Below are 25,772 nucleotides of genomic sequence, written 5' to 3'. Positions count from 1 at the left end.
CATGCTTGGCTTCATTAGCCTTTCATTGCCAGAGCCACCATTGCAGACCTCACATTCATCCAGCAGACTGGTTACTTTCCCAAGAATAAGTAGTCGTAGTGTCATTAAGCAGACAATAGATAAAGCTCTAATATTTATACTCACATTTTTGCCCCTTAAAAAAAATAAAGGAATAGCGTATAAGGGAGTTATCATCCCAGATTGCTTTACTGCCCGACTTGGATGTCTCAGGGCAGCCCGATCTCGCCAGAGTTCAGGAGCTAAGCAGGGTCGGCCCTGGTGAGTACTTGGGTGGGAGACCACCGGGAAAGTCCAGGGCCACTATGCAGAGCCAGGCAATGGCAAACCACCTCTGAACGCCTCTGGCCTTGAAAACCCTACGGAGTTGCCATAAGAATGTTTTACTAACTGCAAAGTAGGATGGGATGGGTGTCCGATGTCTCTCACCCCAGTCACTGGAGAAGGTGTCAAGAGAGCCAGAACTACATGAAACCGTTTCCAGACGGTATTCCATGGTGTGATTTTTCACAATGGATGTTACTGTAGAACAGTGGCTGTGTACTTTCAGTTCCCAACAGAATTTAACTAATGCATTCTCAACAGCCACACAGGGGTCAGCAGAGTCAAATGTTGTATTTCCATTTCACACGATTGCATTTTAGTGCATATGCACAGAAAGGTTGCATATATCAATTAATACATTCTTATTTCTAAGCAGTGTGAATCCATGGGTGGGTCACAAGCCCTTCTAGAGGCTCCTTTTATGCTGTTATTTTTTGGGAAGAATGTACAGAAAGCAAGGGCCTCGTCCTCCCTGCCTCTCTCCCTCCCCTGCCCGCTTGCCCTCACTATCACAGCTTGTAGGAACCAGGCAGGGATGATGTTGCATAAGGCAATGCCGGTCATCACATCCACAATACTCTAGGAATTTCCCCAATCTCTATGGTCCTTACCATAGAAACTTGGAGAATTCCTAGAGCAGTGCATGGGGGGGGGGGTGACATCATTTGCATTTGGTTACCCAGAAATAATGTTGCCACACCAGCACCACCTCCCCACGCTACACCCCACTTGTTCTATTGCCCAAACGCTATATTTATTTGCTTAATTTATTTCCCGCCCACCCCACAGGCAGGCTCAGGGTGGGTTACAAGATAACATAAAAGTCATGACAATAATATCAAATTCAGACACATAAAGTTAAATTTTAAAATTTTTAAAGTTAAATTTTTAAATTTAGTACCAGACTAGAGAACCAGAGTGAAAGTTGCCTCGGTAGTGGTGCTCAGATGGAGCCTTCTGTCATCAGAAATCAAGCCACAAGGCCAGGGCTTTCTGCAAGCTGTAAATCCTTGCTTGGCATTTTCTTTTTGGCAGCTGTTCCCCCCACCCTCAGTCAATATGATCCGGCAAATGCCACAGAGATGCCTGTCCCTTGGTTCATGCTACCTGGAGCAAATTAAGGGGAGGAAAAGGTAGCGCCATCCTGAACATTTGAATACCAGTATTGGAATAGCTCCCAAAAATTTAACCCGTACAATCCATATAGAAAGCATAAGTGGCCAGGAAGATGCCCCTGATCTTTAAAGTGAATGAAAGGGTTGAACAGAGACGTTTCTGACTGGCAGGAAGACTAAGATCACTGCCTGCTCCTGCATCCGGCAGTGATTCTTGCTTCTACGGGAAGGAGGACAGGGAGGAGAAACCAGATAAATCGGGGAAACGGCAGAGGTCATTTTATCATAGACTGTACTGAAGGGAAGTCATTTGTAGGCATGTGCGTAGAGACAGCAAAATGTACAATCCATTCTCCAGGTAAAAGGACCAGATACTAAATGATGTGAAAGGCCTCCCCCTGAGACCCTCGAGAGCCACTGCCAGCCTCCGTAGACAGTATTCACCTGGAGAGACCCAAGGATCTGATTCAGTACGAGGCAGCTTCACGTGTATTTGGGCAGACTGCTTCCACGTATATAATCGCTACAGCTCAATCCAAGACCGGGTGCACCAGATCTTAATTCCACAAGTGTGAGGCGTGTTGTAATAATAACTTTGACTGTCTTTGAGCGTGTGCAAAGTGACCTTCAGTTACTACCAAATGAAAACAGCTTCCTCACACAGGGTAACTTTCTAGACGGGCTCGAGTCTCTCCCCTCCCTGGTTACGGCTGAAAGACAGATCCCCTCTTGTGCTGGGATCACTTTCAAAAGTCGCCATCGACAGACGTTGGGATAAACAAATGTGTGCTTACATTCTCACTTCAGCTGATAAATAACAAAACTATCACACCACACCGATGTTTATTTTTCCGAGGCGCGGAGACAACTCATGCGGACCATATTCATTTTGTATAATTATAATCTACAGTGTATATACTGTATTCTCCTTTTACATATTCTACATTCTCTTCCATTTCCACCTTAAGTGGCATAACGGGCACTAGCAAAGACCCAACTATGTGTTCTTCCTTCCTTCTAGAACAAATGTGAACTGGCAGACAAGATTTTAAGACCATCAGTCAAAACAGAGGACAAACAATGCAAGATTAAAGAATCTTATCCACAGTTCTTTTCCTGAAGGGTACAAAATGTCGCGGTGTCATATACATTCACTGGGTGTTCTGACCAGAGAGCCAAGATGTTATGTTATTTTGATGGAAATATTTCTCCCTTCAAGAACTGAACCGCCTCGTCTTTCTTCAGTTTTTGAAATTCCGGGTAATGAACCTGAGCAGGGGGAGGAAAAAAGGGGGAAAGAATATCAGTTTTGATCCTAACTAGTGCTTTAGAAGTATATTAACTAAGCATACATTTTAAAAGTATGTTTGCTTATGTCTCTGAAACTCAGAGATTAATTAGTTCAATCCACCGAAATAATACGAACAATATACCGTCCTAGGGAATTTATGCCTAGCCCTAGCCTTTGAAGCACAGGAACTCCAATAAACTAAACTAAGTTATTTAATGTATCCAGATATCGGTTATGCCCTACCCTGCATATCCTGGACTAGCCCAATCTTTTCAGATCTTGAAAGCTAAGCAGGGTCAGCTCTAACTAGTATTTGGATGGGAAACCACCAAGGAATGCCAGGGTCGTGATGGGAAACTACCAAGGAATACCAGGGTCATGTAGGATGTACAATGTAGCAGAGAAAAAGACAGACACGGCACACGTGTACCAGCTTTAAAGAGTGAAGTTTACGAATTACTTATTGGAAAAGGGAACTGGGAGTTTAAAGCAACAAACATCCTGTCTGGCTTTCTCACCTACAGCTTGTCACCTTAACATTTACCTTGTGCCTGTGCTTAGAACAGTAAAACTTTTCTAAGCCTCCACCCCCGGGACATTTTCAGACCTACTGATCAGCCAACGGACAATCCCAATACCTACTCATTATGCATACTGTCACCTAGGAAGATACATGCAGGCCCTGAGCTAACTCACTAGGAGATCAGCCTGCACGAGTAAGCACACAAATCCTTTCATGACATCGGGAAAGGAACTTGCTCACGTATCCCAACAGTCAGGCGACGGTAAACTGCCTCTGAACGTCTCTTGCCTTGAAACCCCCAAGGGGTCGCCGTAAGTCAGCTACGACTTGACAGCCAATGACAGCAACCGGAAGATATCGGCTGCCGTTCTGATTCCTCTTACCAGGACCACGCGACAGCCGAGCAGACTCAGATGTCTCATCTTCATGGCCAGCCTGCCGCGGGGGTGTCTCGAGCCAAAGCAGAGGGCAGACGCGGGAACACACAGCACAGCCACCCTAGAACCAACAGCAGCAGCCATGAAGTCTAGGACAGCAGTAGATGGGACTGCACCCAGCTGGGAGACATCACCATCACCCAGTTATCGAAAGCGTTGCCCGCCCAGAAGCCTATTTGCTTGCCACAGACAAATGCTGGACGTGTGCAGATTTGCTCCTGGGGCTGGGGAAGCCGTAACAGGCCTGCAGACTTGGCTCTCCTAGCCGCCTCCCGCCCCCTTCCAGCTTTTGCAGCAGAGTTGCAGAGATCTGTGCACCTGCAGCACAGCTGACCGGCATGCAGACTGTGCTTTGCGGATCGGGGGACTCGTTTCGACGTGCCTAAAATATCAGAGCTGGACTCCGCTGCTGCTTCAGTGTTGCCTCCCTTTCACGCTCTTTCCCACTGTTATTACACATTGGTTCAGTTGCAAAGGACTGGCGGATGATGCTCGTGAGAAGAAGGCCTTGAAATTACTCCTGAACACAGCAAGGAAGTTCTGGATCCTTGCAGCATGACTTTTTCTGACCGGGGGGGGAAGGGGCCTTGCCTGCTGCCTCCATACTGACCAATGGGACGGGAGGAAGAAAGAAGGGCTCTCCCCTGCAACAGCTTGAACTTCTTTTGCGCCAGAACAGGGGGAAGCATTTGCTTAAACTCTGGCTATTCAAGTACAAATGAACTGGCTGCGATGACCACATGGGACACAAAAGGAAACAGATCTGGCCAAGCTCTTAACACAGGGAGATTTCATCTTTAAAAACAGAAACGTCAAAGCTACACAACCCCACAAGTTCAACAGCATTCTTGTTTCACTGCTGAATTAATGACAGCCTTCAGTTTACCCCAAGAACTGCATAGGTTTTTCCTTCTACCAATTTCCTTCAACCTTGTGAATAAGTCCAAAAATATCACCCCCTCTCCCACACCCCCCCCAACCTATAAAGACTGGCTAGTCATCTGGACAGCCCGATCGCATCAGATCTCGGAAGCTAAGCAGGGTCAGCCCCGGCTAGTATTTGGATGGGAGACCTCCAAGGAAGACCAGAGTTGTGACATGGAGGCAGGGAATGGCAAACCACCCCTGAGCGTCTCTTGCCTTGCAAACCCTACCAGGCTGCCATGAGTCAGCTGTGACCTGATGGCAAAAAAATAAATTAAAAAAATGGGCTAGTTAAAAACAAGACACAGTCTGTACGGGATCCCCGCTCAAACACAGTTTAAGCACAGGCTTCAGATCGTTGTCCTCAGAGACAGTGTGGTCGAGCTTAAGACGGCGGACCAGTAAATCCACCCTCTCCAAGGGGAAGACCTGTACACTTACAGGACCAAATACGGATGACAGTGGGTGCCAAACTGGGGGACAGTCTACCAAGGGAGCTTTGTCTAGGGAATCTGGGGCAAGGAAGACAAAATAGACATGATTATATAATTCAAGCAATCAAGTTGGCTTTTTAAATGTGACGTGGAGGCAGGCAATGGCCATCAACTTCTGAATGTCCTTTGCCTTGAAACCCTACTTGTTTGCCATTAGTTAGCTGTGACTCAATGCTCCCCCCCCCAAAAAAAGTCATTCGTCGTGCATACGTGACTCTACATAAAAGGAGAAAGAGGTGTCCTCCAGTTGAGGTTGGCTGATTGGCTACAGGGAATCCTTCATCACAACAAAAGAGACCAGGCGAGCAAATGGCTATTATAAGCCCAGCTCCAACACTGCAGAACAGAACATCAGAGAGAAACAAGCCCTTATATTTCTCCACTTATTGCAATAGCGTTCCCAGTAGAAGGTAACTGACCTCTTCCACAGAAACCTCAAAAACAGACCAACCCACAAGTGAATTAGTTATTTTAATTTTTGTTTTTTGCAGCTAAGCTTATAATCAAATAAAGGCACCTTTGAATTCTGGAATCATCTCCTGGCTGATCGGCTTCAATGCTGGGCACCACCGTTCTGTTGGCATCCATTAGGATTTCAAAATCTGGGGAAAGAGGAGAACTATCAATAGCCTACCAGGGAAAAAGAGAGCTGGATCCTAACCTTCCTTCCAGCCACCCAAGGGGCACTTCTGCTCACACGAGATTCCCAGTGATTCCCCCTTTGCAGCTCACGGTGGTCCTGAAAGTCCATCGATAGAAGCTGCATTTTGGGGAGCACAGTAGGCTCAAGTGGGAAGGGATCCAACCCAAACAGTTACAAGGCTGCGCTCTATAGAGAGATTTCTCACACGGCTGTGGACCAGCCAGAAAGACCAACCCGAAACTCAACTCAACTCATCTCATAACCACCTGGCTTCAAAGTAAGTAGAAGACGGCATGACATGGACTCAAGTCTATGTGTGGAAAGCGCCATCCAGTCACAGCCGACTCACAGTGATCCCCTCATGGAGTTTTCAAGGCCATGGATGAGCAGAGGTGGTTTGCCATTGCCTGCCTCTGCCTAGCCATCCTGGGCTCCCATGGTGGCCTCCCATTCTGAGATCTACCAGGACCAGGAGAGCCAGGGCCCTCCAGGCAAGGGCATCAGAACGTGTCTGTCTTTTTGAAGGTCAAGAGTTGCTTAGCTCTAGAATCAGCTGCATGGGGCGGTGGTGAGCTCCCCCTCCCTGGCAGTCTTCAAGCAGCAGCTGGACAAACACTTGTCAGGGATGCTCTCGGCCGATCCTGCATTGAGCAGGGGGTTGGACTAGATGGCCTCCATGGCCCCTTCCAACTCAGATTCTCTGACTCTACATAGGTCTCCCCAGAGGCAAACAGCAGTTCTGGGGGCCACCTCAACTTGAGAAAACCATATGGGGAGGAAAGGGTGAGGCCCCCTTCTCCCAACATCAGGAGGCCACAGTAACCTCCCTCGGAATGAAAGGGCATGTGCAATATGGAGAGAGGGTTTTAGTCACGCGGGATCGTGGCCCATGTATTAACTATTGTAAATTGTTTTATTGCGTTTTATTGCACTGTGTGCCATACTGTTGTAAGCCGCCCTGAGCCCGCATGCGGGGAGGGCGGGGTATAAATAAGATTAAATAAATAAATAAATAAATAAATAAATAAATAAATAAATAAATGGTTCTGATCCAAATCAGGCCCAGATGTACCGGGGAAACTACAGAGGACTTCGCAGAGAAGTGAGATTTCTTCATTGTTACAGCACACAACCTGTGTGGCTACTGGCATTAAAGTTGTGGTCAGCTTCTACTCCTGCCAAGTACCTCGGGCACGTTCACCATCTCCTTTCCCTCTCCACCCACTTCTGCTCTCCACGTTTAACCAAATTTCAATGCTTCTTATCAAGGGAAACGGTGACGTTCCGCCACTTACCTATGTTGTGGCCACAAGTCAACTTTACGTTAGATCGAAACAAACTCGCGTCTCCGAGGAGTGCGAACAGGACCTCCTGCATCTCAGGAAAATGAGAATGGGAAGGGGACGACTGCTTCTCCACTGATAAGCCTATCGCTGGCCTGGGGACCGAATGACCCTCGAGCGCCAGGCAAATGTTCACGGTACGCAACATCATTTCAATTTGCTCCAAGTTTTGCCCATCTGGGGGGGGGGAAGAGATTACAATATTATTACTGAAAGAATGCCTTGTTGCCCTTAAAGCTGTAGTTCTTTTAAATCATTTCTATGTTAAGGACAGTCTTGATGAGCAAGAGTCCTTCACAGGGCTGCTCCCCCCTCCCCCCCAAATCATCTCGCTATTATTTTTTTCACAACTTTCCGAAAGCCTGAAACTGAAATCTTTTTAGCCACTAAGTCCTTCAGTGTAAATGCATAAGGATATTTGCCGTTCTGTTGTTATGGACACTTAGACAGAAAAGCTTTAGCAACTAAACAAGTGCCCGTGCAACTGAAAGGGGGGGGGGGGAAATCACGGCACAGGGATATATTTGGTAGTGTTGTGCTTTAGCTATAAACCTTTCATTTTAAACAGTTAGCTCTGGTTTCACTTGAGACTGGGATACTTCGATTATATATACAACACAACTAAAACATCCGCCCTGTCTTCTCAAGAGGGATTCCGTGATTACGGTCAATTGTGAAATCCTGTTACAGCCAGCCAATAGGAATACCACGGATACTACAAGTCAGACCCTGAGTACTTTATATGTGACAAGGGTTACCCATCTGTTAAAGCAGCTGAACTGATACACACTGATAAAGCGTAATTTAACAGCCGTTAACCCAGGAAGTGGTAGTTAACAGTGTTTAAAACCCATAAAAACCATTAATGGATTGTGGAGTCCTAGTTCTAAAACTTGCCATCTCTTTCACAGCACTCAGGGGCCTGGTCTAGGATTAACGGGGCCCTCCGTGATCTAAATTTGTGGCTCTGATTTGTCGCAAAGAATTTTTCAGACTTGATGCCGGAATGGTTTTTTGCTGGAACGCCTGAGTGCTAGAGTGGAGGTGTCCATTCGGTAACTGACCACAGTCCAAATTAAAGTGACCTGGAGTGTGTGAATAGCAGCAAGTATCCTAATCTGGATACCTAAAAAAAAGGGGGGGGGTCCTTTCAATGTCGTAGGGTTGCCAACCTCCAGAAAGGAGATATCACAGGAGTTGGTCTGCTGAACATTAAGAATGTAAAAGATCCTTTGTATGATTCTACAATATTGTAATTGGGTGGTTTTGGTGTTCCACTTTTGAGGAAGCAATGCGATACGGCAACTGGAAGATGGCAGGGCCACCAAGTGGATACACCAAGTGGCGAGACGAGTTTTGCGAAGAGGAATTATAAATATTGATGTCTGGTCTTTTCACTGTTTGAGAAATTTGACTTGGACGATTTCTAACGTTATTTATGTATTTGGACCAAGTGTTCCGCCCTTTTGTATTTCTGAGTTACTGATTTGCATAGTATATATTATATACATTTTTGATAAACTCTATCACGTATGTAAGTTCATATCATTATATTGTCTGCTGAATGTTTTTCGTTATTTTTGCACAGGCTTCATTTTTTTGTTTAACTAACCTCCAGGTGGTAGCAGGAGATCTCCAGGGATTACAACTGATCTCCAGGCGACAGAGATCAGCTCACCTGGAGAAAACAGCCGCTTCGGAAGGTGGGCTCGATGGTGTTGCAATCCCCATCGCAGTCCCTTCCATCCACAAACCCCGCCCTCCTCAGGCTTCACCCCAAAATCTCCAGGTATCTCCCAACCCAGGGCTGGCAACCCTATCCATGTGCCTTTATGCTTCAGGAAATGTAGCTTTCATTCTAAGCACTGTAACAGGCAGAGGAAACCTCTGGGCTGAGAGAGCTCTTGACAGAAACTGCTGTTTTTCAAGAAGAACTCTTATCAGAACTATGGCTTGCCCAAGATCATCCAGCCAGGTGCAAGTGGAGGAGTGGGGAATCAAACCCGGTTCTCCCAGATTAGAGTCCGCGCATTTAACCACTACACCAAACTGGCTCTCACGATATATGTACACGATATAAATAAATAAATATTGAGCAATTCTTGAGAAAGAAGGCCGGAAATGACTTGTCAACCGGGAAGTCGTTGGATCGCTTATCTGGCAGTAATGATTACTTGTCCTACAGTGGTGAGACTGTTGAATTGCCTCTTCTATAGCAGCAAGCTCTGAAAAACATTACAGCTTGGATTACATCTATACAGGAGCTAGCGATTTAGATAGGAGAATATTTGGACTGTTCCCTTCATTTTTTTTTTTTTACTTTATGTATTTGATTCCTTATATATGAATTTGAATGAATTTTGTAACTACCTATAAGGTAATTATACTTCTTTAGTATATTGCACACAATTTATATTTATATTAAATATTATTCCATATATTGTATGTATACACGGTGCTTTCTATTGTTTTGTACTTATTCCATCATGGTCCCTGTTTTGTTGATGTCCTCTTCTGTGGCCATTGCCAATCACTTGGTGAAAACTCCTTTTTTGTTTCACTTGGCGTTCCGCAACAATTTATTTATTTATTTATTACTTTCAATTTATATCCCGCCTTCCCGGGCAACCTTCTTCCTCCCTGTCCTTATTTAAGCTCTAGTTTTAAATTGTTTAAATGATGTTTTGTGTGTTGGTTTTAACGGCTTTTTAGATGAGATTTTAATTTATTATGTTTCAACAGCCGCCTAGGTGACCCTAGAAAAGCAGAAAGGCAGAGTAAAAATCTTGTTAATAAGAATAAATAATAATAAACTGAAGATGGACATTCGATTACGGAACTCCGTTATGGCCGTGTGTACGCATACACGGCGTGCAACTGAACCACATCCCAAAGTTGTATGGTATGAAGCCTGACGTGAGAAAGAAGACGAGTCAAAATAAACTTCTGACCTTCAGTCATCAGTTCGTGAAGGACTTCATCTTGTAGCAGCTGATCAAGGGCTGGTTGGGGAAGATAGCCTAAAATGCAGAATGAGTATACAGCCCTCAGTAAGTCTACATTCGGGATCCTGGGCAGATAGCTGGTCAAGGCCCCATTCAGAACCTGAAGGAACCTTCAAGAAGAGGAGGAAGACAGAGAGAGAGATTGATCCACAAATTTGTAAACAAGATCAACCAGATTACTTACTTCTCAGTAAACATACTTAAGATTGCCCGGTGAAAATGACCTGGGGGGGGGGGATATGACCAATTTGTACTGTAATTAGTTCCCACGTGACACAATAACACTTGCAGTCCTCACCAAACAGCCACAGAGCTAGACCACGATAGCCTAGGGCTTTAAGTCTACACCTGGATACAGGGATGAGCCCCTCCTCCCCTTTCCTTTGGGAGGAGGAGGATAGAATATTTCTTTATAAAGTACATATGTAGGCCCCAGTTACTCTCAATGGGCCATACTATGCAGAGCTTACACTCTTCTAAGCCCACTGACTTCAACCACCCTTGTGTGCGTGTGTTTGTATTAAGTGCCATCAAGCCACTTCCGACTTCCGGCGACCCTACAAATTCATGTCCTCCAAAATGTCATATCCTTCCACAGCCTTGCTCAGGTCTTGCGAACGGAGGGCCGTTGGCTCCCTTGGTTGAGTCAATCCATCTTATGGTGGGTCTTCCTCCTCTCCTGCTGCGTTCAACTTTCCCTAGCATTACTGTCTTTTCCAGGGACTCTTGCCTTCTCATAAGGTGACCAAAGTACGAGAGCCTCAGTTCAGTCATTTTAGCTTCTAGGGAGAGTTCAGGCTTGATTTCATCTAGAACCCACTTATTTGTCTTTTTGGTGGTCCAAGTATCCATAAACCTCCTCCAACACCACATTTCAAAGGAATCAACCTTCTTCCTCTCAGCTTCCTCCACGGTCCAACTTTCAGACCCATACATAGGAATGGAGAAAAAGTATGGCATGAATTAACTTGATCTTGGTGGCCAGTGACACATGTTATCCAGCTCCTTCATGGCTGCCTTTCCCAGTTTCAGCCTCCTTCTAATGTCTTGGCTGTGGTCTCCCTTTTGGGTGATGATGGAGCCAAGGAATAAGAAGCCTTCGACTGGAGGCATGTTTTGGTCCTGTTGCATAGAAGCAGCCTTTAGAGGTGCTGACTGGAACTTAGGAGACCTTGCTCAATGTTAAAGAAACAGAATAACATTATCCTAGGAAATGGAATAAGACTCCCCATAGTTGTTCTTTGTTCCTGAGGAAGGACCAGAAGTCTGAAACACTGAAAATTACCTAGGAAAAGTGTTGGATGTTTATCTTGTATATTTATACTTTGTACTATGTATTTTCCTATTATGGATCTTGTTGGCTTCTGTATTTTTCTATGGGGGATTATATGAATAGATTCATTTCAGACTATATATGCATTTCACTTTGTTGAAGTCTCTTTTTGTATATATATTTTTGCGGGAGATTCAGCTCACAGTTGTTTCCTGTTTTTCTTAACTTTGTCAACCACCTTTAGAAGACTGAAACTGCTTGGGATGGTCCTATCAACCTATTATAAAAACATCTGCAGAAGTAACTACAGCTTGCATTTGGGAGCCACAGATATAAGTCTTCTGTTCCGTGATGGAAATGCCCTTTCCTCCAATCCAACACCAATTCCAGTACGGGATGAGTGATGGAATTCCCACAGCTACTCCATCCCAAACGTGGCTTAATATCTTTGGTGCTGGAGTAGAGGCCGACGTTTGGTGGCTGACCGTGTTCAAAACTGAAGTGATCTGGACCGTGGGAATAGCAATACCTCATCTCCAAAAGCAAGTTAGCTCAGTGGATGGGCCACGTTTGCACTACAGAAGCACAAATATCCCCATTTGCTACTGGAAGTCCCCAGAAATCTGAAATCACATGAAGCTTCTATTTCTAGCTATCATGGTTACAATCAGTGATAGGCCTAACATTCATGGATCTGCCCAAGGTACCTATGTCAAAGTCCTACTGTAATGGCCTCAGGTAAAAAAAAATCTGAACAAAAATGATGACACCAGAACAAAAATTATTCCAGAGCCAGAACCTACTGCTGATCCTGGCCTTCAGGGAGGTGGTTGAGCACAGAATAGGCTCGAAGAACAGCCAGAATATCCTTCAAAATCAAGGAATCGGGATGAGATATCACTTTCTCAGCAAAAGCATCCATCAGACTGGCTGGGCGAAAGCCAAGATTCTCAAAGGCGGAAAGGAAGAGGACCACCTGAAATCAAAAGAATACCCATTTAATTCAATTTTATTATCTGCACACTACTGAGACCGCAGCCTGAACAGTAAGCCACAATTTAAATGACTTGTTTAGGAACTTTGAGAATAAACATCTCTTGGGCCATAGCGGTAGCTCTTCAGATCCTAGACACCAACATCTTCTGAATATTGCTAATCTCCCTTATAATCCATCCAGGCATCTCATTTAAGTGCCCGAATACAAACTGTCTGACCTACGCTTCCCATCCCACTGCTGACAATTTCATCTGTACAGTTGATCCAAACTGCAAGACTGTCCTACTTCTGAAACAAATCTCTATCTGGTTAATTTAAGATCTTATTTCTACTGGTTTTATGGTAATCTATGGCAATACTTCAAAGGGGAAAATATAAATACAATTTCAACACTTTGATGCCACTGGAAAAATATACATGCCGGAATAAGTCTGCCAATAGCCTCTTGTCTGTCTCTGGGAGCTCTGGGGAGCGAGCCCAGGGCTGCTGTCCCCCTCTGGGGTTCCCTTTTCCTTAGGCAGTCTGTCCCAAGAAGCCTCAAAGTAGCAAATAGGGAGGGGGGTTGAAGTTCACCCTGTTCCCTCTCCCTCTCCATTGGCTTTTGGTATGCTTCCCGGCTCTTCTTCCCCCTCGGCCCTCTTCCCATCTGCCTTTTAAAGGCCACTCTGGAGGCAGACCAACCCCGGGCTCCTCCATTCCCTCTTCAACCCCGTGAGGACTTGGCCTGACAGGTCCAATAAGGCATCAGGCTTTATTTTGTTAGCATTATTATTATTATTATTATTATTATTAGATTTTTAAACCGTCGCTCACCCGAAGGGTCTCGTGGCAACTTACAACATTAAAAACGATAAGGTAAAACAACATAAAAACAAATATAAAACGTTAACATATTCAATTATTAAAATACATGGCTATCACCATGAGCCTGCCTCGGCAGGAAGGGCAGGATAAAAATCGAATAAATAAATAAATAAATACCAGTACTAAAACTGCCAAAACATGTGGTTACCCTCCAAAGGCCAACCTATACAATACGGCCTTGCATGCCCTGTGGAAATTAAATAAGTCAGGCAGGGCACAGGTGTCATCCGAGAGTGCATTCCACAGGACAGGGGACACAACTAAGAAGGCCTTTCCCCTGGTGGCAGTTAACTGAGCCATCCTGGCTTGCTGACTGAAGCCCCTCAGTCCCCTACCACACCTTCTAAGCTCAGTATCTCACTCTCACCTGGGCTGGATAAAGTACCTGCCTTACCCTTATCCCCCGGGCTCCGCTCCCCTAAGAGGCCCCGTCTGCGCCTCCCAGTCAGAGGCTCATTCATCAACTTGCCTCCCCTCTGCCATTATTTTCTTCCCCCAAAACACTCCCTCTGCCTCCAGCTTGTGATCCAGCCGGGGACGGCACCATGCCATCCCTCAAAGTCCCACGGCCTGATCCACCCCCTTCCTCTGTTGCACTGCAGCTTGCCATGTCTCTTGGGGACCCAGCTGGTCCCCTCCGCCCCCCAGCTTTGCTGCCACTGCCTGCCACCTTTGGAGGATTCCCAAAGGGCTGGCAACGAACTCCCCACCGGAGGTGAGCATGCAGGGGTGGGGTGTGCTACCCCCAGACACCTATAAAGCACTATGAAATAAGCTGTAGCAACAAAGTACAGATGATAAACTGTATTAAGAATGAAAGCTTCATCTTCCAAGCTGAAGCCAGAATAAAACAGCACAGAGGTCAAGGATCCTCACTGGCCAGAACCCTGGGCTTGTGCTGAAGATCAACTGAGATCTCAGAGAAAGATAATCAATCTCCATATTTATTTATTTATTTATTTAATTCCATTTCTACCCCGCCCTCCCCGCATGCAGCCTTTTCAGATTTCAGCATACACACTGGACTGCTGCCCTTAGTTTGATCTCTGAATCTGGATTTCAAAAGGCGTATAGACAGCAAAAGGTAATCAAAATGTGTGACCAGCGTAAAGGCATTTCTAGGGTACCAAATGGTCAGGTCTGCACAAGAATTCATTTGGCTCTTGCAAAGCTACTGATGGGTCTATGAATAATCACCACCACCACCATCACCCGTTTACCTGTTTAGTGTCCCACATGTAGAAGGCTGATGCTGCGTAATCGGCTATGGCAGAAAAGAGTGCACTGTTGCGATACAGAAGGTCATTACATGATCTCAGAATGGTCAGCAGCCGCCAAAACGGAATTCCCTCGATATTCTCTAGTATACACGCAGAAGAAGGGGGAAGAGGAAAAAAAAGTTCAGAAGTGGTACTTAATGCCGTAAAAACCCCATGCGGGTTTCGTGCATTTACTGAGTCATAAATATGCTGCGGGAACAAATATTACAGCGGTTGAGAATACAGGAGTAAAAGATGACGGACAGCAAAGCCCTGTGCACGGTCACACAATGCAGTGGAACTCCGGACTTCCTTTTGACAGGCTGACACCTCCTTCCCCCCCAATGCCATTACAACAAACTGACGCTGAAGCCTCACTCCGTCATTAAATCCACTGGCCACACGGCATTTTGGGGGGGGGGGGGTTGCACGTTCAAGAAAAATAAACCTAAAGACCCAGGGGGCTCACGGAACTAGCTGTACTGTTCTTTCAATCCTGGCCCATGCCGATTGGTACCTAAGGCTAACCCAAATGTAACTCCATGCAAAGTGCTGGATAATTGTTTTCTTTCACCATCCTCAATTCTGACTTTGGTTATCTTTTGTTGTTGTTCCTCACTAGGTGGCTCTCTGTAAAACCTTACTAAACAGGTGTCTTCCTCCAGCTTAAAGGAAATGGAAGGCCATGGCTCAGTGGCAGAGCATCTGCTTGGCATGCAGAATGTCCCAGGTTCAATCCCCAGAAACGCCTTCTAAAAGGATCACCTAAAAGTAGGTGATGTGAAGGACCTCAGTCTGAGACCCTGGAGAGCCGCTGCCAGTCTGAGTAGACAAGACTGACCGCGATGGACCGATGGGTCTGATTCGGTATAAGGCAGCTTCATGTGTTCAGTCTCTTCCAAATGGTCACAAAAATGTCATCAGAATGAACTAGTAAAGGGGGGGGGGAGCAGTTTGAGACATTCACAACAACTTACCTATTATTTTGTCACTGCAAGCGTTCAGAATAGGCAGGGAGCGAAAATTCATTTCAGCCAGCGCACTGAACATATGATAAGCATTTGGGAACGTCAGCTGATCGATCTGGCTCAAAATCTTGTTCTGAAAAGCAAAACGGGCTGAAATTAGATTCAGGTGGGTGGCCCTCTTGGTCGGAAGCAACAGAGCAACGTTCAAGTCGTGGCACCTCTAAGACCAACAAAGCTTAATTCTGGGTATAAGCTTTCATATCCATGCACACATCTTCAGATACTGTCATGATCTGGGCTGTGCCACCAGAGGCCTACTAGGCCCAGGGGGCCTGGCTAGCAGTAGGTGAAGCTGGGCCTACAACTCCCAGAAGCCCCTGAGAGGTTTTGGAGCCAAAATTGGCCAATAGGGAAGAAGAGGGCTGGGGAACAAAAGGGCTGGTGCCAGAGCAGAAGCTGTTCTTCTTCTCAGAGGGCAGAGCTAGAAGGCAGGCTGCTGCAGGGAAGAGACCCTCATCCTGAGGGAAGGGTGAGTAGTCTAAGGCCACTTGAGATAGTGAGCTAGGGACAGTATATATTTAGACGTGTTAGGGCATTTGATTTCTTTTCTTTTCACTCACTTACTGTTATTATTCTGCACCTTGTTGTTTGACCTCCTATAAAATAAACCTTTTCCTTGCTTCACTCTGCCTGGTCCTCACGCCTGTTATTCGGCCAAAAGGTCTTGGGAGGGTAGTCTGGGCCTTCTCAAGGGAACCTAAATCCGGAGTTGTGGCAGCGTCAGGTGACACCCCACATGAATCATGACAGATATGTATCTGATGAAGCATGCATGCAAATGAAAGCTTATACCCAGAATTGAACTTTGTTGGTCTTAAAGGTGCCACTGGACTCAGACTGAAATTAGACAGGCAGACAAGTCGCTGTCCTAACAAGAAAAGGGTGGGAGAGGTACTGCCTACTGTGCAGCGGAAAGACCACAGACCCCCCCCCCCCCGGCCACTCCCCCCCCCCCCCCGGCACCTAACCTCAAGTGACAATTCAGAGTAAGTGGAGATGCAGAAAAGGCTCAGCTGCTCCAGACTTCCACTAAACTAAACTGTTTCCCATGTTTATTTAAAACATTTGTTTGTTGCCTTTCTTCCTATGGAGCTCAAGGAGGCTTACAATATTAATAAAACACATTAAAAACTTTAAAAAACATAAAACCAAAATTTAAAGACCACAATTTAGGACAGCTTTAATTAAACGCAGCCCTAAATCAAGTCTTCGGCTGCCTCCTAAAGATCAAAAGTGACTCCTTTGACGGCTCCCTCACCATTTCTTTTTCATCCCGGTGCACTTTTGTGTTTGCTTAAAAAACGGAGCAACAAAAATCAGGGGCAGAAACACATTTACTCCTATTGCATAGCTGCCATTACGGGAGTTGACGTGAAAGAACCGGTGTCTTAGCTACAAGATGGAACTCAAAGCCGTCCAAGCAACTGAATCTTCTCTCCACGTCTGAAGCAATGTGGGGAAATTACACAGCAAGCAGGTAACATTTAGAACAGTCTGGGCAGCACTTCCAGTCATTCCCGATTTCCTGACTGGGACTGCATCCGTGACACGACCACGTCTCTAATTATACCTCCACTTTTGTCTTAAGAGAGAGAGGCGAGTCCACTCCCATACATTTCATCATCGTTTGCAGCATAAACAGGCTGGAGATCTTTGGGATTCGTTGCTCCACCAGTAATCTAGTGAGAAAGTTAATGGACTCCGTCAGGAAGCAAATACGGATCAGGCACAAACGTGTGTCGCAAGCAGGTAACATTGAGAACGGTTCAAAAGTATACTTATTTGTTTCCTTCATTTATACCCTCCCTGCCTACCAGCTTACATCATTCCCCTCTCTTCCATTTTGTCCTCATAACTACCCTGTGCAGTAAGGTCTAGTTGGGAGAAAGTCACTGGCCCAAGGTCACCCAGCCAGCTTCCACGGCAGAGCGGGGATTCAAACCTGGGTCTCCCAGATCCTAGTCCAACACTCTAGCCACTACAACACACTGGCTCCCAGCAAAGCAACATATATGGAACCACACAGCAACATATGAACGAGGCACTGCAGTTTAGGTGGCATATACCAACCAGTTGGAGATTACTGAAGATTATTTTACACAGTCTGACGTGAACACGTGAAGCTGCCTCCTGATGAATCAGACCCTTGGTCCATCAGAGTCAGGACTGGCTACACAGACTGGCAGCAGACAGAAGTCTTTCCCATCACCTACTGCCTGGTCCTTTTAACTGCACATGCTGGGGATTGAACTGGGAACTTTCTGCATACCAAGCAGAGACTCTGCCACTGAGCCATGGAAAATTTACCTGGATTAACTGAGTCACTATCAGAGTCCTTGGAGCAGGAGGAGGAGGAGGAGGAGGAGGAGGAGGAGGAGACTGGATTTATACCCTGCCCTTCACTACCCAAAGGAGTCTCAGAGCGGCTTACACTCTCCTTTCCCTTCCCCTCCCCACAACAGACACCCGGTGAGCCAGGTGGGGCTGAGAGAGCTCTTTTGAGGACTGCCCTTGAGAGAACAGCTCCGAAAGAACTGACTGACGCAAGGTCACACCAGCAGCTGCATGTGGAGTGGGGAATCAAACCCAGTTCTCCCAGATTAGAGTCCGCACTCCTAACCACTACACCAAACTGGCTCTATAGATGACTACAGAACAAAGTTGGGGTCCAGTGGCACTTTAAAGACCAAGACAGTTTTATTCAAGGTATGAGCTTCCGTGTGCATGCACACTTCCTCAGATACATGTGGCTGTGCACGTAATCTACAATCTACAAGAAGCAGGAGACTGTGCTTGCCCGACCCACCTTGCAGAGGTCCCCACCTGCACACAGGCACCTGCTCACTAAGGAGGGGGCTGTGGCTCAGGGAAAGAGCCTGTGCTTTGCATGCAGAAGGTCCCAGGTTCAATGCCTGGCATAGTCAGTTAAACAGACCCAGCAGTAGGTGATGTCAAACACCTCCCACAGAGACCCTGGAGAGCCACTGCCAGTCTGAGTAGACGATACTTGACCTTGCGGGCCAAGGGTCAGAATCAGGATAAGGCAGCTTCATGCGTGAATCCCAGTGAGTGTTACAACCACTGATGCCACCACTGCTTAGAGGGCACCTGAAATTTGTTTGCCAGGTACCTCTTTGCTAGCTAAACTTTGTAAAAGTTTTGAGCTCACACTTCCTTAATTCCTGAATGTCTCATTGGAGAACACAACTCATGGTCTCCCATCCAAGGACTAGCCAGGGGTGACCCTGCTTAACTTCCAAGATCTGATGGAGATCAGGCTAGGCTGCGCCATCCAGATCAAGGCTGAATAACTGTAAGAAGAAGAAGAGATTGGATTTATACCCCGCCCTTCACTACCCGAAGGAGTCTCAGAGCAGCTTACAATCTCCCTGTCCTTCCCCTCCCCACAACAGACACCCGGCTGTGAGGTAGGTGGGGCTGAGAGAGCTCTTTCGAGAACTGCCCTTGACAGAACAGCTCTGAGAGAACTTGTGACTGACCCAATGTCACACCAGCAGGTGCAAGTGGAGGAGTGGGGAATCAAGCCTGGTTCTCCCAGATTAGAGTCCGCCGCTCTTAGCCACTACACCAAACTGACTCTCACCACCTGCAAAACAAAGATATATTAGACAAGACCCTTTGCTTTTTCCTTACTGCAATCCAGTTTGGAGAGCTTCCACATTCTTGCATTTTTCCATCCCTTGCAAAGTGGAGGCGACAACGGAAAGACTCCGGTCATCAAATTCATTCAGACGCTCCTATTCAAAACACAAGGCCTGGGAAGTTAGGAGGAGGCTGAGCTGCCAGTTTTCGGCCGCCTGTCAGCCAAGAGGAAAAAAAGATGGGCCGTATAAAGATCTCAATCTTGAAACAGTTGATCATGAGAACTGAATCCAGAGCAATGCATTTTCAGTTCAAACTCCACCAGACCGCTTGAGCAACATTAAAGGTGTCTACTTACCCTGTCTGCAACAAGATCATGCCACAATGACTCTTGTATTCAGGGGCAGACTAGGAGGTAAAAACAGTCCTGGAAAGCCACCACTGCGGGTGTCTTCCACCCTGAACAGCAGCTGCAGCAGTCACTGTCACTGAACACCCATCTGCCTTGGGTGGGGGGTGCTGGTTTGTGGCAGCAGCAGCTCCTCCCCCGTTGCGGAGGCCGCCAGCTAGCAGTGGTAGTAGCTCCCACCCACTTGGTGCCCCTCCTCCTCTTCTGGGGGCTGCCAGCTCCCATAAGGTGGGGGCCACCAGTGTGCGGCAGCCAACAGTTCTCACTCCCCTTGTGGGGGTCGCCACCTCACAAAAGCAGTGGCTCCCACCCACTCCACGTAAGGCTAACCTACAGTCTGGGCAGGCCCACTGGAGGGAAGCGTCTGTCCCCAGTGGTGTTAGTGGCCAGTCCGCCCTGCTTGTATTCTTGAGAAAAACAATAGGGTGCACGGAGCTTTTCTATCTGCAAAAAGACAGACGATAAATTAAACTGGAGGATTCTTCATGCGGACTATTAGTGTATAATGATGCAACGTCCATAGTTACGAGTACTGCACCCAAAGGAATTTTCATTCCTTCAATTTTAGAGATGAAATCCTTCGTATCTTTAATAAAGAAGGGGATATTGACCACAAAAGATTGTAAAAACGTATCTAGATACTGCAATATCCCCTCCTTTACTAAAGATACGAGGGATTTCATCTCTAAAATTGAAGGAATGAAAATTTGTTCACTTTTCTATGATTCTTTAAAGACATATATTCTCCGTATTATCTCATTCCTGTGCCAATCAACTGTTATTATACTAAGGTAGGGTTGCCAGCTCCACGTTGGGAAACACCTGGAGATTTGGAGAGGGGAGGGACCTCAGCAGGACATAAGGCCACAGAGTCCACCCTCCAAAGTAGCCATGCTCTCCAGGAGAATTCATCTTGGTTGTCTGGAGATCTCCAGGTGCCACCTGGAGGTTAGCAACCCTATCACAAGCCTTTTAAAAAAAAAAACAACAACAACACACACACACATTTTCTCTTCCTGACACACGCCTGCTGCTTCAGATATTCTGGAGAGCAGCAGCGTTGCTGCAGCCGGGGATGAAGTTGCTGCAGTAGCAGCAGAAGTCACCATCACAGTCAGAAAAGGCTGCTCACACCAACCCCCCCTCCCCCCTGCCGTTGGGCTAGTTCCTATAGTGACTGCCCAGGCTTCTTCACCTCCCTTGTTTCTCCTGCAAGGCGTGGGAGGGCACAATCTGAACAACTTCCAAGCAGAGCAGGCAAGCTGGCTGAGTGTGTGAGGCAGGGAAACAGGAGAGGGAGAGAGAGAGAGCGCGCGCAAACGGAGCGCAAACGGCAACTTTATCAGGCAACTTCTTGTCAGGAAGGCCAGGCAGGCAGCCTGCACAGGACTGGGGGACGCTCTTGCTCTGCAGTCCTGGAGTACAACTGGACCGAAGATGGGGTCTCAGAGCCTGTGGGCACTCTAAAATTGCAGAAGCCAGCCCCTCCTGTCCTCCCTCCAACCCAGGTTCTCTCCCCCTCCTCCCTCAGGTCTGTGTTCCGCGTTTCTCCCTTTCCCTCTCTCCCCCCCCCCCCCAAACTCCTGAGACACAGGGATTTTTGGGTATGGAGTACCGTGGGGGGGGGGGAGGCTGCTTTTCCTCCGGAAGAACAGGATAAGCCTTGGAAGACTCTGCCTGAGTCGAGTCCACCCGCAGAGACGGTTTTTGAGGTGGCGGTTTGTGCTGCCGGGTGGTTGTCGCCGCCAGCGTTCTTTGCGGGGCGTGTGCAGCCACGCCATTTCCCTTGGGCTCCCGAGTGTTCTACAGGGGATCTGTCAGTAGAGAACGCCGTTTAACTTTTCGGGGGTTTAAATATACTTTATACTTTTTTAAACATGTAAGAATTTTCTGCACAACTGGAGCGTGCTTCAAGTGTGCTGAAAGATCTCCTTGCCCCCTGCATGCCCCAGATTTGTGGGAATAAGTATCTGCACACAGGGGGCACCTTCCCTATTAGATATATAGATAGTACAGTCATATAAATATAAAGTATAAACTTCTGGTCCAGGAATCGCCTTCCTATGGTTGTAGAGCCAAATTGTCCTCAAGCAAAGACACTGCTCTTTGCTTGAGGACAATTTGGCTCTACAACCATAGGAAGGCGATTCCTGGACCAGAAGTTTATATCTGAGAACCATTTGGCATGTGATTGCACTTTTAGAGGCCTCATATGTATTTTTTACTCTGTGCCTGGTGGTTTTATCTTGAAACAACTTGCTTCTGGTCCTTATTGAATTTATACTTTGTATTTATGATTGTACTATCTATATATCTAATTCCCAACTGTGCCCCTGTATGCGGATACTTATTTCCAGAGACAGGGAACACGTGGAGGGAAAAGAGATTATCCTGCACACGTGGGCCACTTGCCAGGTGTGCAGAAAAATATAAAAACTTTAAAAAACATAAGGGGGAGTTAAAAAACAGCCAAAAAGTAAAACAACGTTCACTGCGGCTCATCTGTCTGTGGGGCTAGCATAAGACCTCAGTGTTTGTATATGTCAGAAAAGGGCTTACAAAATCATATAGCTCCCAGTGATTCATGCCATCCCCCCCAAAAAAATGCACTCCCAAATGCTCCAAGTGACTGGGAAATACTGGCAAGGTCATATCTGGAAAAAGAGACTCTTCCTGACTCTGGCTGGCTGTTACTGGGATTCCAACTCTAGGCTGGGTGCATCTTCTCTCCCAGTAAGAGTAGCAGGAAGTGGTGATGACAACGTGTCATGCAGCAACCAGGTCACACAAGGGTGGAGGCGTGAGTTTGCTGGAACCCGGTGAGAACAAAGAGAACAAAGGCGTGAGTTTGCTGGAACCTGGTGAGAACCCAGGCAAAGTCAGCCATTGGGGTGTTCAGTAATAATGCTCTTGGCGACCGCTCTGCACTGGGGTGAGGGATGAGTTTGGGCAGCGGTGGGGGAGGGGACCTCTCGGTGGATTCTCTTTATCCAAACATCCTGTTCCCAAAGGAGCTAAATGCCTCTCTGTGGGAATGGACTGATTTGTGCCTATAGATACATTATCACCCCATGCTCAAAATGGTGCTCCTAATTTTAGGCGCAATAAGAGTCTTGCTGTTCTCTCTTTCCTTCACTCTTCCCCTTCTTCACTTTTTCCTTCTTTCACAGGTTTCCTTACATGCATAGAATATAAGTTCCAAACTATGATCTTTGGAAAAGGAAGAAAAAGAGGAAGAGGCTGGCTGGCTGGTAGGTAGGTAACCAGCAATTACAAGTTAAAACAAGTCACAACACATTATGCAACATTTTGTTGCGGGTCCTCTCTTGTATTTGTATAATAGCCAATATGTTCCTCACTACTGACCTCTGAGGAAGGCCTATGTAGGCCGAAATGCATCAGGTCAGGTTTATCAGCCCTTGTGTTTTATCGCTTGTTATTTATACATAATGTGTGATTGGGCCCTTATATAATTTTAAAATTTGTGATTAATACATTTTTTAATACATATCCTTCATTAAGTTTTTAATATTGGCCTCCTTTCTAGCATCTGACTAACCTTTGTCAGGTTCTGGATTCTTTTAGGTTCAGTTTTTCCCCCCTTTCCCCTGTTTTGTCCTTGGTATCAGACTCCCCACACTGGAAGGGGTGCCTTTGGTGCCGACCCAGAAAGTGAGGAGCCTGGGAGTAACACTGGATGCCTCTCTCTCTACGGAGGCCCAGGTTACTGCAGTTGCCAGATCTGCATTCTTCCATCCAGATCTCCCCCCCCCCCCAGGACTTAGCTACAGTGATCCACGCAATGGTCACTTCCAGGCTTGATTACTGCAACTTGCTCTATGTAGACTTAACCTTGAGGCTGACCCGGAAATTACAACTGGGGCAAAATGCAGGGCTTTCTCTGCTCTGGCTCCTGCCTGGTGGAACACGCTCCCAGTCAAGATTAGGGCCCTGTGGGATCTTCTTCAGCTCTGCAGGGCCTGCGAGACGGAGCTGTTCCACCAGGCTTTGGGCTGCGGCAGCAGATGTCCCTATATGGCCTCCCTGAGATTGCTGTCACTCACCTTCCAACCCAAATAATACGCTAGGGAACCTCCCACAACCAGCTGTCTTGTCTGAATTGTGATTCTGTTTTAATGTTTATTATTGTTTTAAATGGTTTAATTTTTTAATTGTATTCACTGTACTGTTATATGATGTCACCCGCCCTGAGTCCGCTCGCAGGATGGGCGGGTTATAAATACAAATCATAAATAAATGTATCAGCGCTTTCCTGCTCTTTTCTACATTCATGGCCCCATTTGACAATTATGATCTTTTATGAACTACATGCTGCAGGCACCTCTGAAATTCCGTATGGGCTGTAAAAGGTCCTGTAGCTTACCTAACACATCTGTGAAAACGATCCTGTACAAAACTCAAAGGTAAAATCCAATTATCGTAAGAAAATGAAGTTTGCTTGCAGACAAGGTCTGTTGTTGTTCAGTCGCACAGTCGAGTCCGACCCTTCTCAACCCCCTGGACCACATCACGCCAGGCCCTCCTGTCCCCCGTCATCCTCCGGAGTTTGTTTAACTTCATGTTCAGACAAGGTCACAAAGCTTCTGAATTCCAAAAGTCCAATTTTATGGAAGAGGTTTCCGGATAGTAATACTTTCTTTTCAATTAAATCTTCATCAGAATATTTTCTTAAGCCTCACTGAACAAGATAAAATAAACTTCAATCAGTATAGGATTTCTTTCATTACAAGCCGCGGAGCACGGAGCTGACGCCACAGGCCAGAGCAATAGAATGCCGATGACCAAGGAGCAGAGGCAGAGAAAAGCGGCTTGCTCTATTTTGGCGTCGGACTAGAAAAAGTGGCGGAGAGAGTGTGGAAGGTTTCGGGGCTTCGTGGCAACATTGTTAGCCGTGAAAAATAATAATAATAATAATAATAAAATAAAAAAAGACGTGACTGCAGAGTTATTGGTTGAATTGGATCCTGATCGACTTCTCTAGGATCGGCTGACTTTGACTGTTATAAAATAACATAGAAACATTAGACGGGCTGCTGTGACTGCAGGAGAAGATTTCAAACAGAAGTCAAGACATACAACAGACTCTTAATCATAATAAATAAGACAGAATTTAAGGAAGATAAGAAGGAAAGAAAAAGGACAGAAGTAAAGAGGACTCTGTTTTTCCGGAACGTGACAGGAATGAATGGTATGAATGGAAGGGATGGAAGAGAGGCATGAAATGTATGTTGTATGATACGGGTGAATGGTTGGGAAGAGTGTGGTGAGAGTCGAAAGTTGAAGTCTGTGGAAGAAATATATATGGGAATAGGATCTGTCAATTCAAGCAGACTAATTAGGAGTTGAGTAATGAATTGTATGGTGATTTGGTGATTTGGTGGTGGTTATAAGGAAAAAGAAATAGATGGTGTGTTGCTATTGTAAATATTGATCCTTGCTAACGGGGTGTTGTTTAGGGAAACGATTTAGATTACCTTGTAAGACTTATACAATCATAGAATTGATAGGGTCATATCTGTTTCCCCTTTAGAAAGTCGGGCTTGGTTTTAAAAACAAGGATTTGTGACAAAAGTAAATAGAACATAATCTGTAAGCTAAGATACTGAAATGGCATCTGGGGGGAAGAAACCCTTGGGGTCCTCTCCTGGGCAGCCTAAGACGGTAGCATCAAGCCTCCTGCAAACTAAAGATCTAAATGCACAAATAAACGAAAGTGTTACTCAGGCGATGAATATGGCGATGCAGAACTCCTTACCAGGGCTAATTACGAGTGCAATAGAACCATTACAATCGAAATTAGACTTATTTATGCAACATATGACTGCTCAAATGGATGAATTTAAAAACCAAATAATGGTGAATAAAAACCAAATAATGGAGAATAAACAAGAAATAATGGAGAATAAACAAGAAATAGGCAAGTTAAGCCAAGCAGGAAATGTGTTGGAGGAAAAAAATGAAATAGTCGAGCAACAGGTGCAGGATCTTAAAACTAAGTGTGACTCTTTGGAGGAATCTTTGATAGCCTTGGAATGTGAGAAGGCTGCATATATAGTTAGATTTCAAAACATCCCTGAAAGTAAATCTGAAGATATCAGAGAGATTATTGTCAAAGCTCTAACTGAGATGTTAGAAACCCCTGAAAATGAACTGCAGCAAGAAATCGAGCTGGTATACAGGAGAAACTCTGTTTATGCCAGGA

General features: G+C 46.0%; 1 protein-coding gene across 2 annotated transcripts in view; it reads right to left on the bottom strand.

Moving 5' to 3' along the window:
* Nucleotides 1-2,314: 2,314 nt before the first annotated feature.
* FASTKD2 (FAST kinase domains 2) overlaps nucleotides 2,315-25,772 on the bottom strand; it is a 31,918-nt gene continuing 8,460 nt past the window's right edge. For both annotated transcript variants that reach the window (XM_015416005.1, XM_015416006.1), the window contains exons 3-12: nucleotides 19,192-19,295; nucleotides 17,108-17,216; nucleotides 15,487-15,610; nucleotides 14,471-14,610; nucleotides 12,194-12,366; nucleotides 10,064-10,227; nucleotides 7,065-7,289; nucleotides 5,644-5,728; nucleotides 3,655-3,769; nucleotides 2,315-2,726 (exon numbers count right to left, since the gene is read on the bottom strand). In XM_015416005.1, coding sequence (XP_015271491.1) covers nucleotides 2,646-2,726; nucleotides 3,655-3,769; nucleotides 5,644-5,728; nucleotides 7,065-7,289; nucleotides 10,064-10,227; nucleotides 12,194-12,366; nucleotides 14,471-14,610; nucleotides 15,487-15,610; nucleotides 17,108-17,216; nucleotides 19,192-19,295 — 1,320 coding nt within the window. In that variant the 3' untranslated portion in view covers nucleotides 2,315-2,645. The remainder of the gene's footprint in view (nucleotides 2,727-3,654; nucleotides 3,770-5,643; nucleotides 5,729-7,064; nucleotides 7,290-10,063; nucleotides 10,228-12,193; nucleotides 12,367-14,470; nucleotides 14,611-15,486; nucleotides 15,611-17,107; nucleotides 17,217-19,191; nucleotides 19,296-25,772) is intronic.

This window comes from Gekko japonicus, unplaced genomic scaffold (genome assembly GCF_001447785.1).
Source record: "Gekko japonicus isolate JY-2015 unplaced genomic scaffold, Gekko_japonicus_V1.1 scaffold123, whole genome shotgun sequence".
Taxonomy (NCBI): domain Eukaryota; kingdom Metazoa; phylum Chordata; class Lepidosauria; order Squamata; family Gekkonidae; genus Gekko; species Gekko japonicus.
Note: the sequence above shows the minus strand (reverse complement) of the source record. Positions and strands in the feature narration are given on the sequence as shown.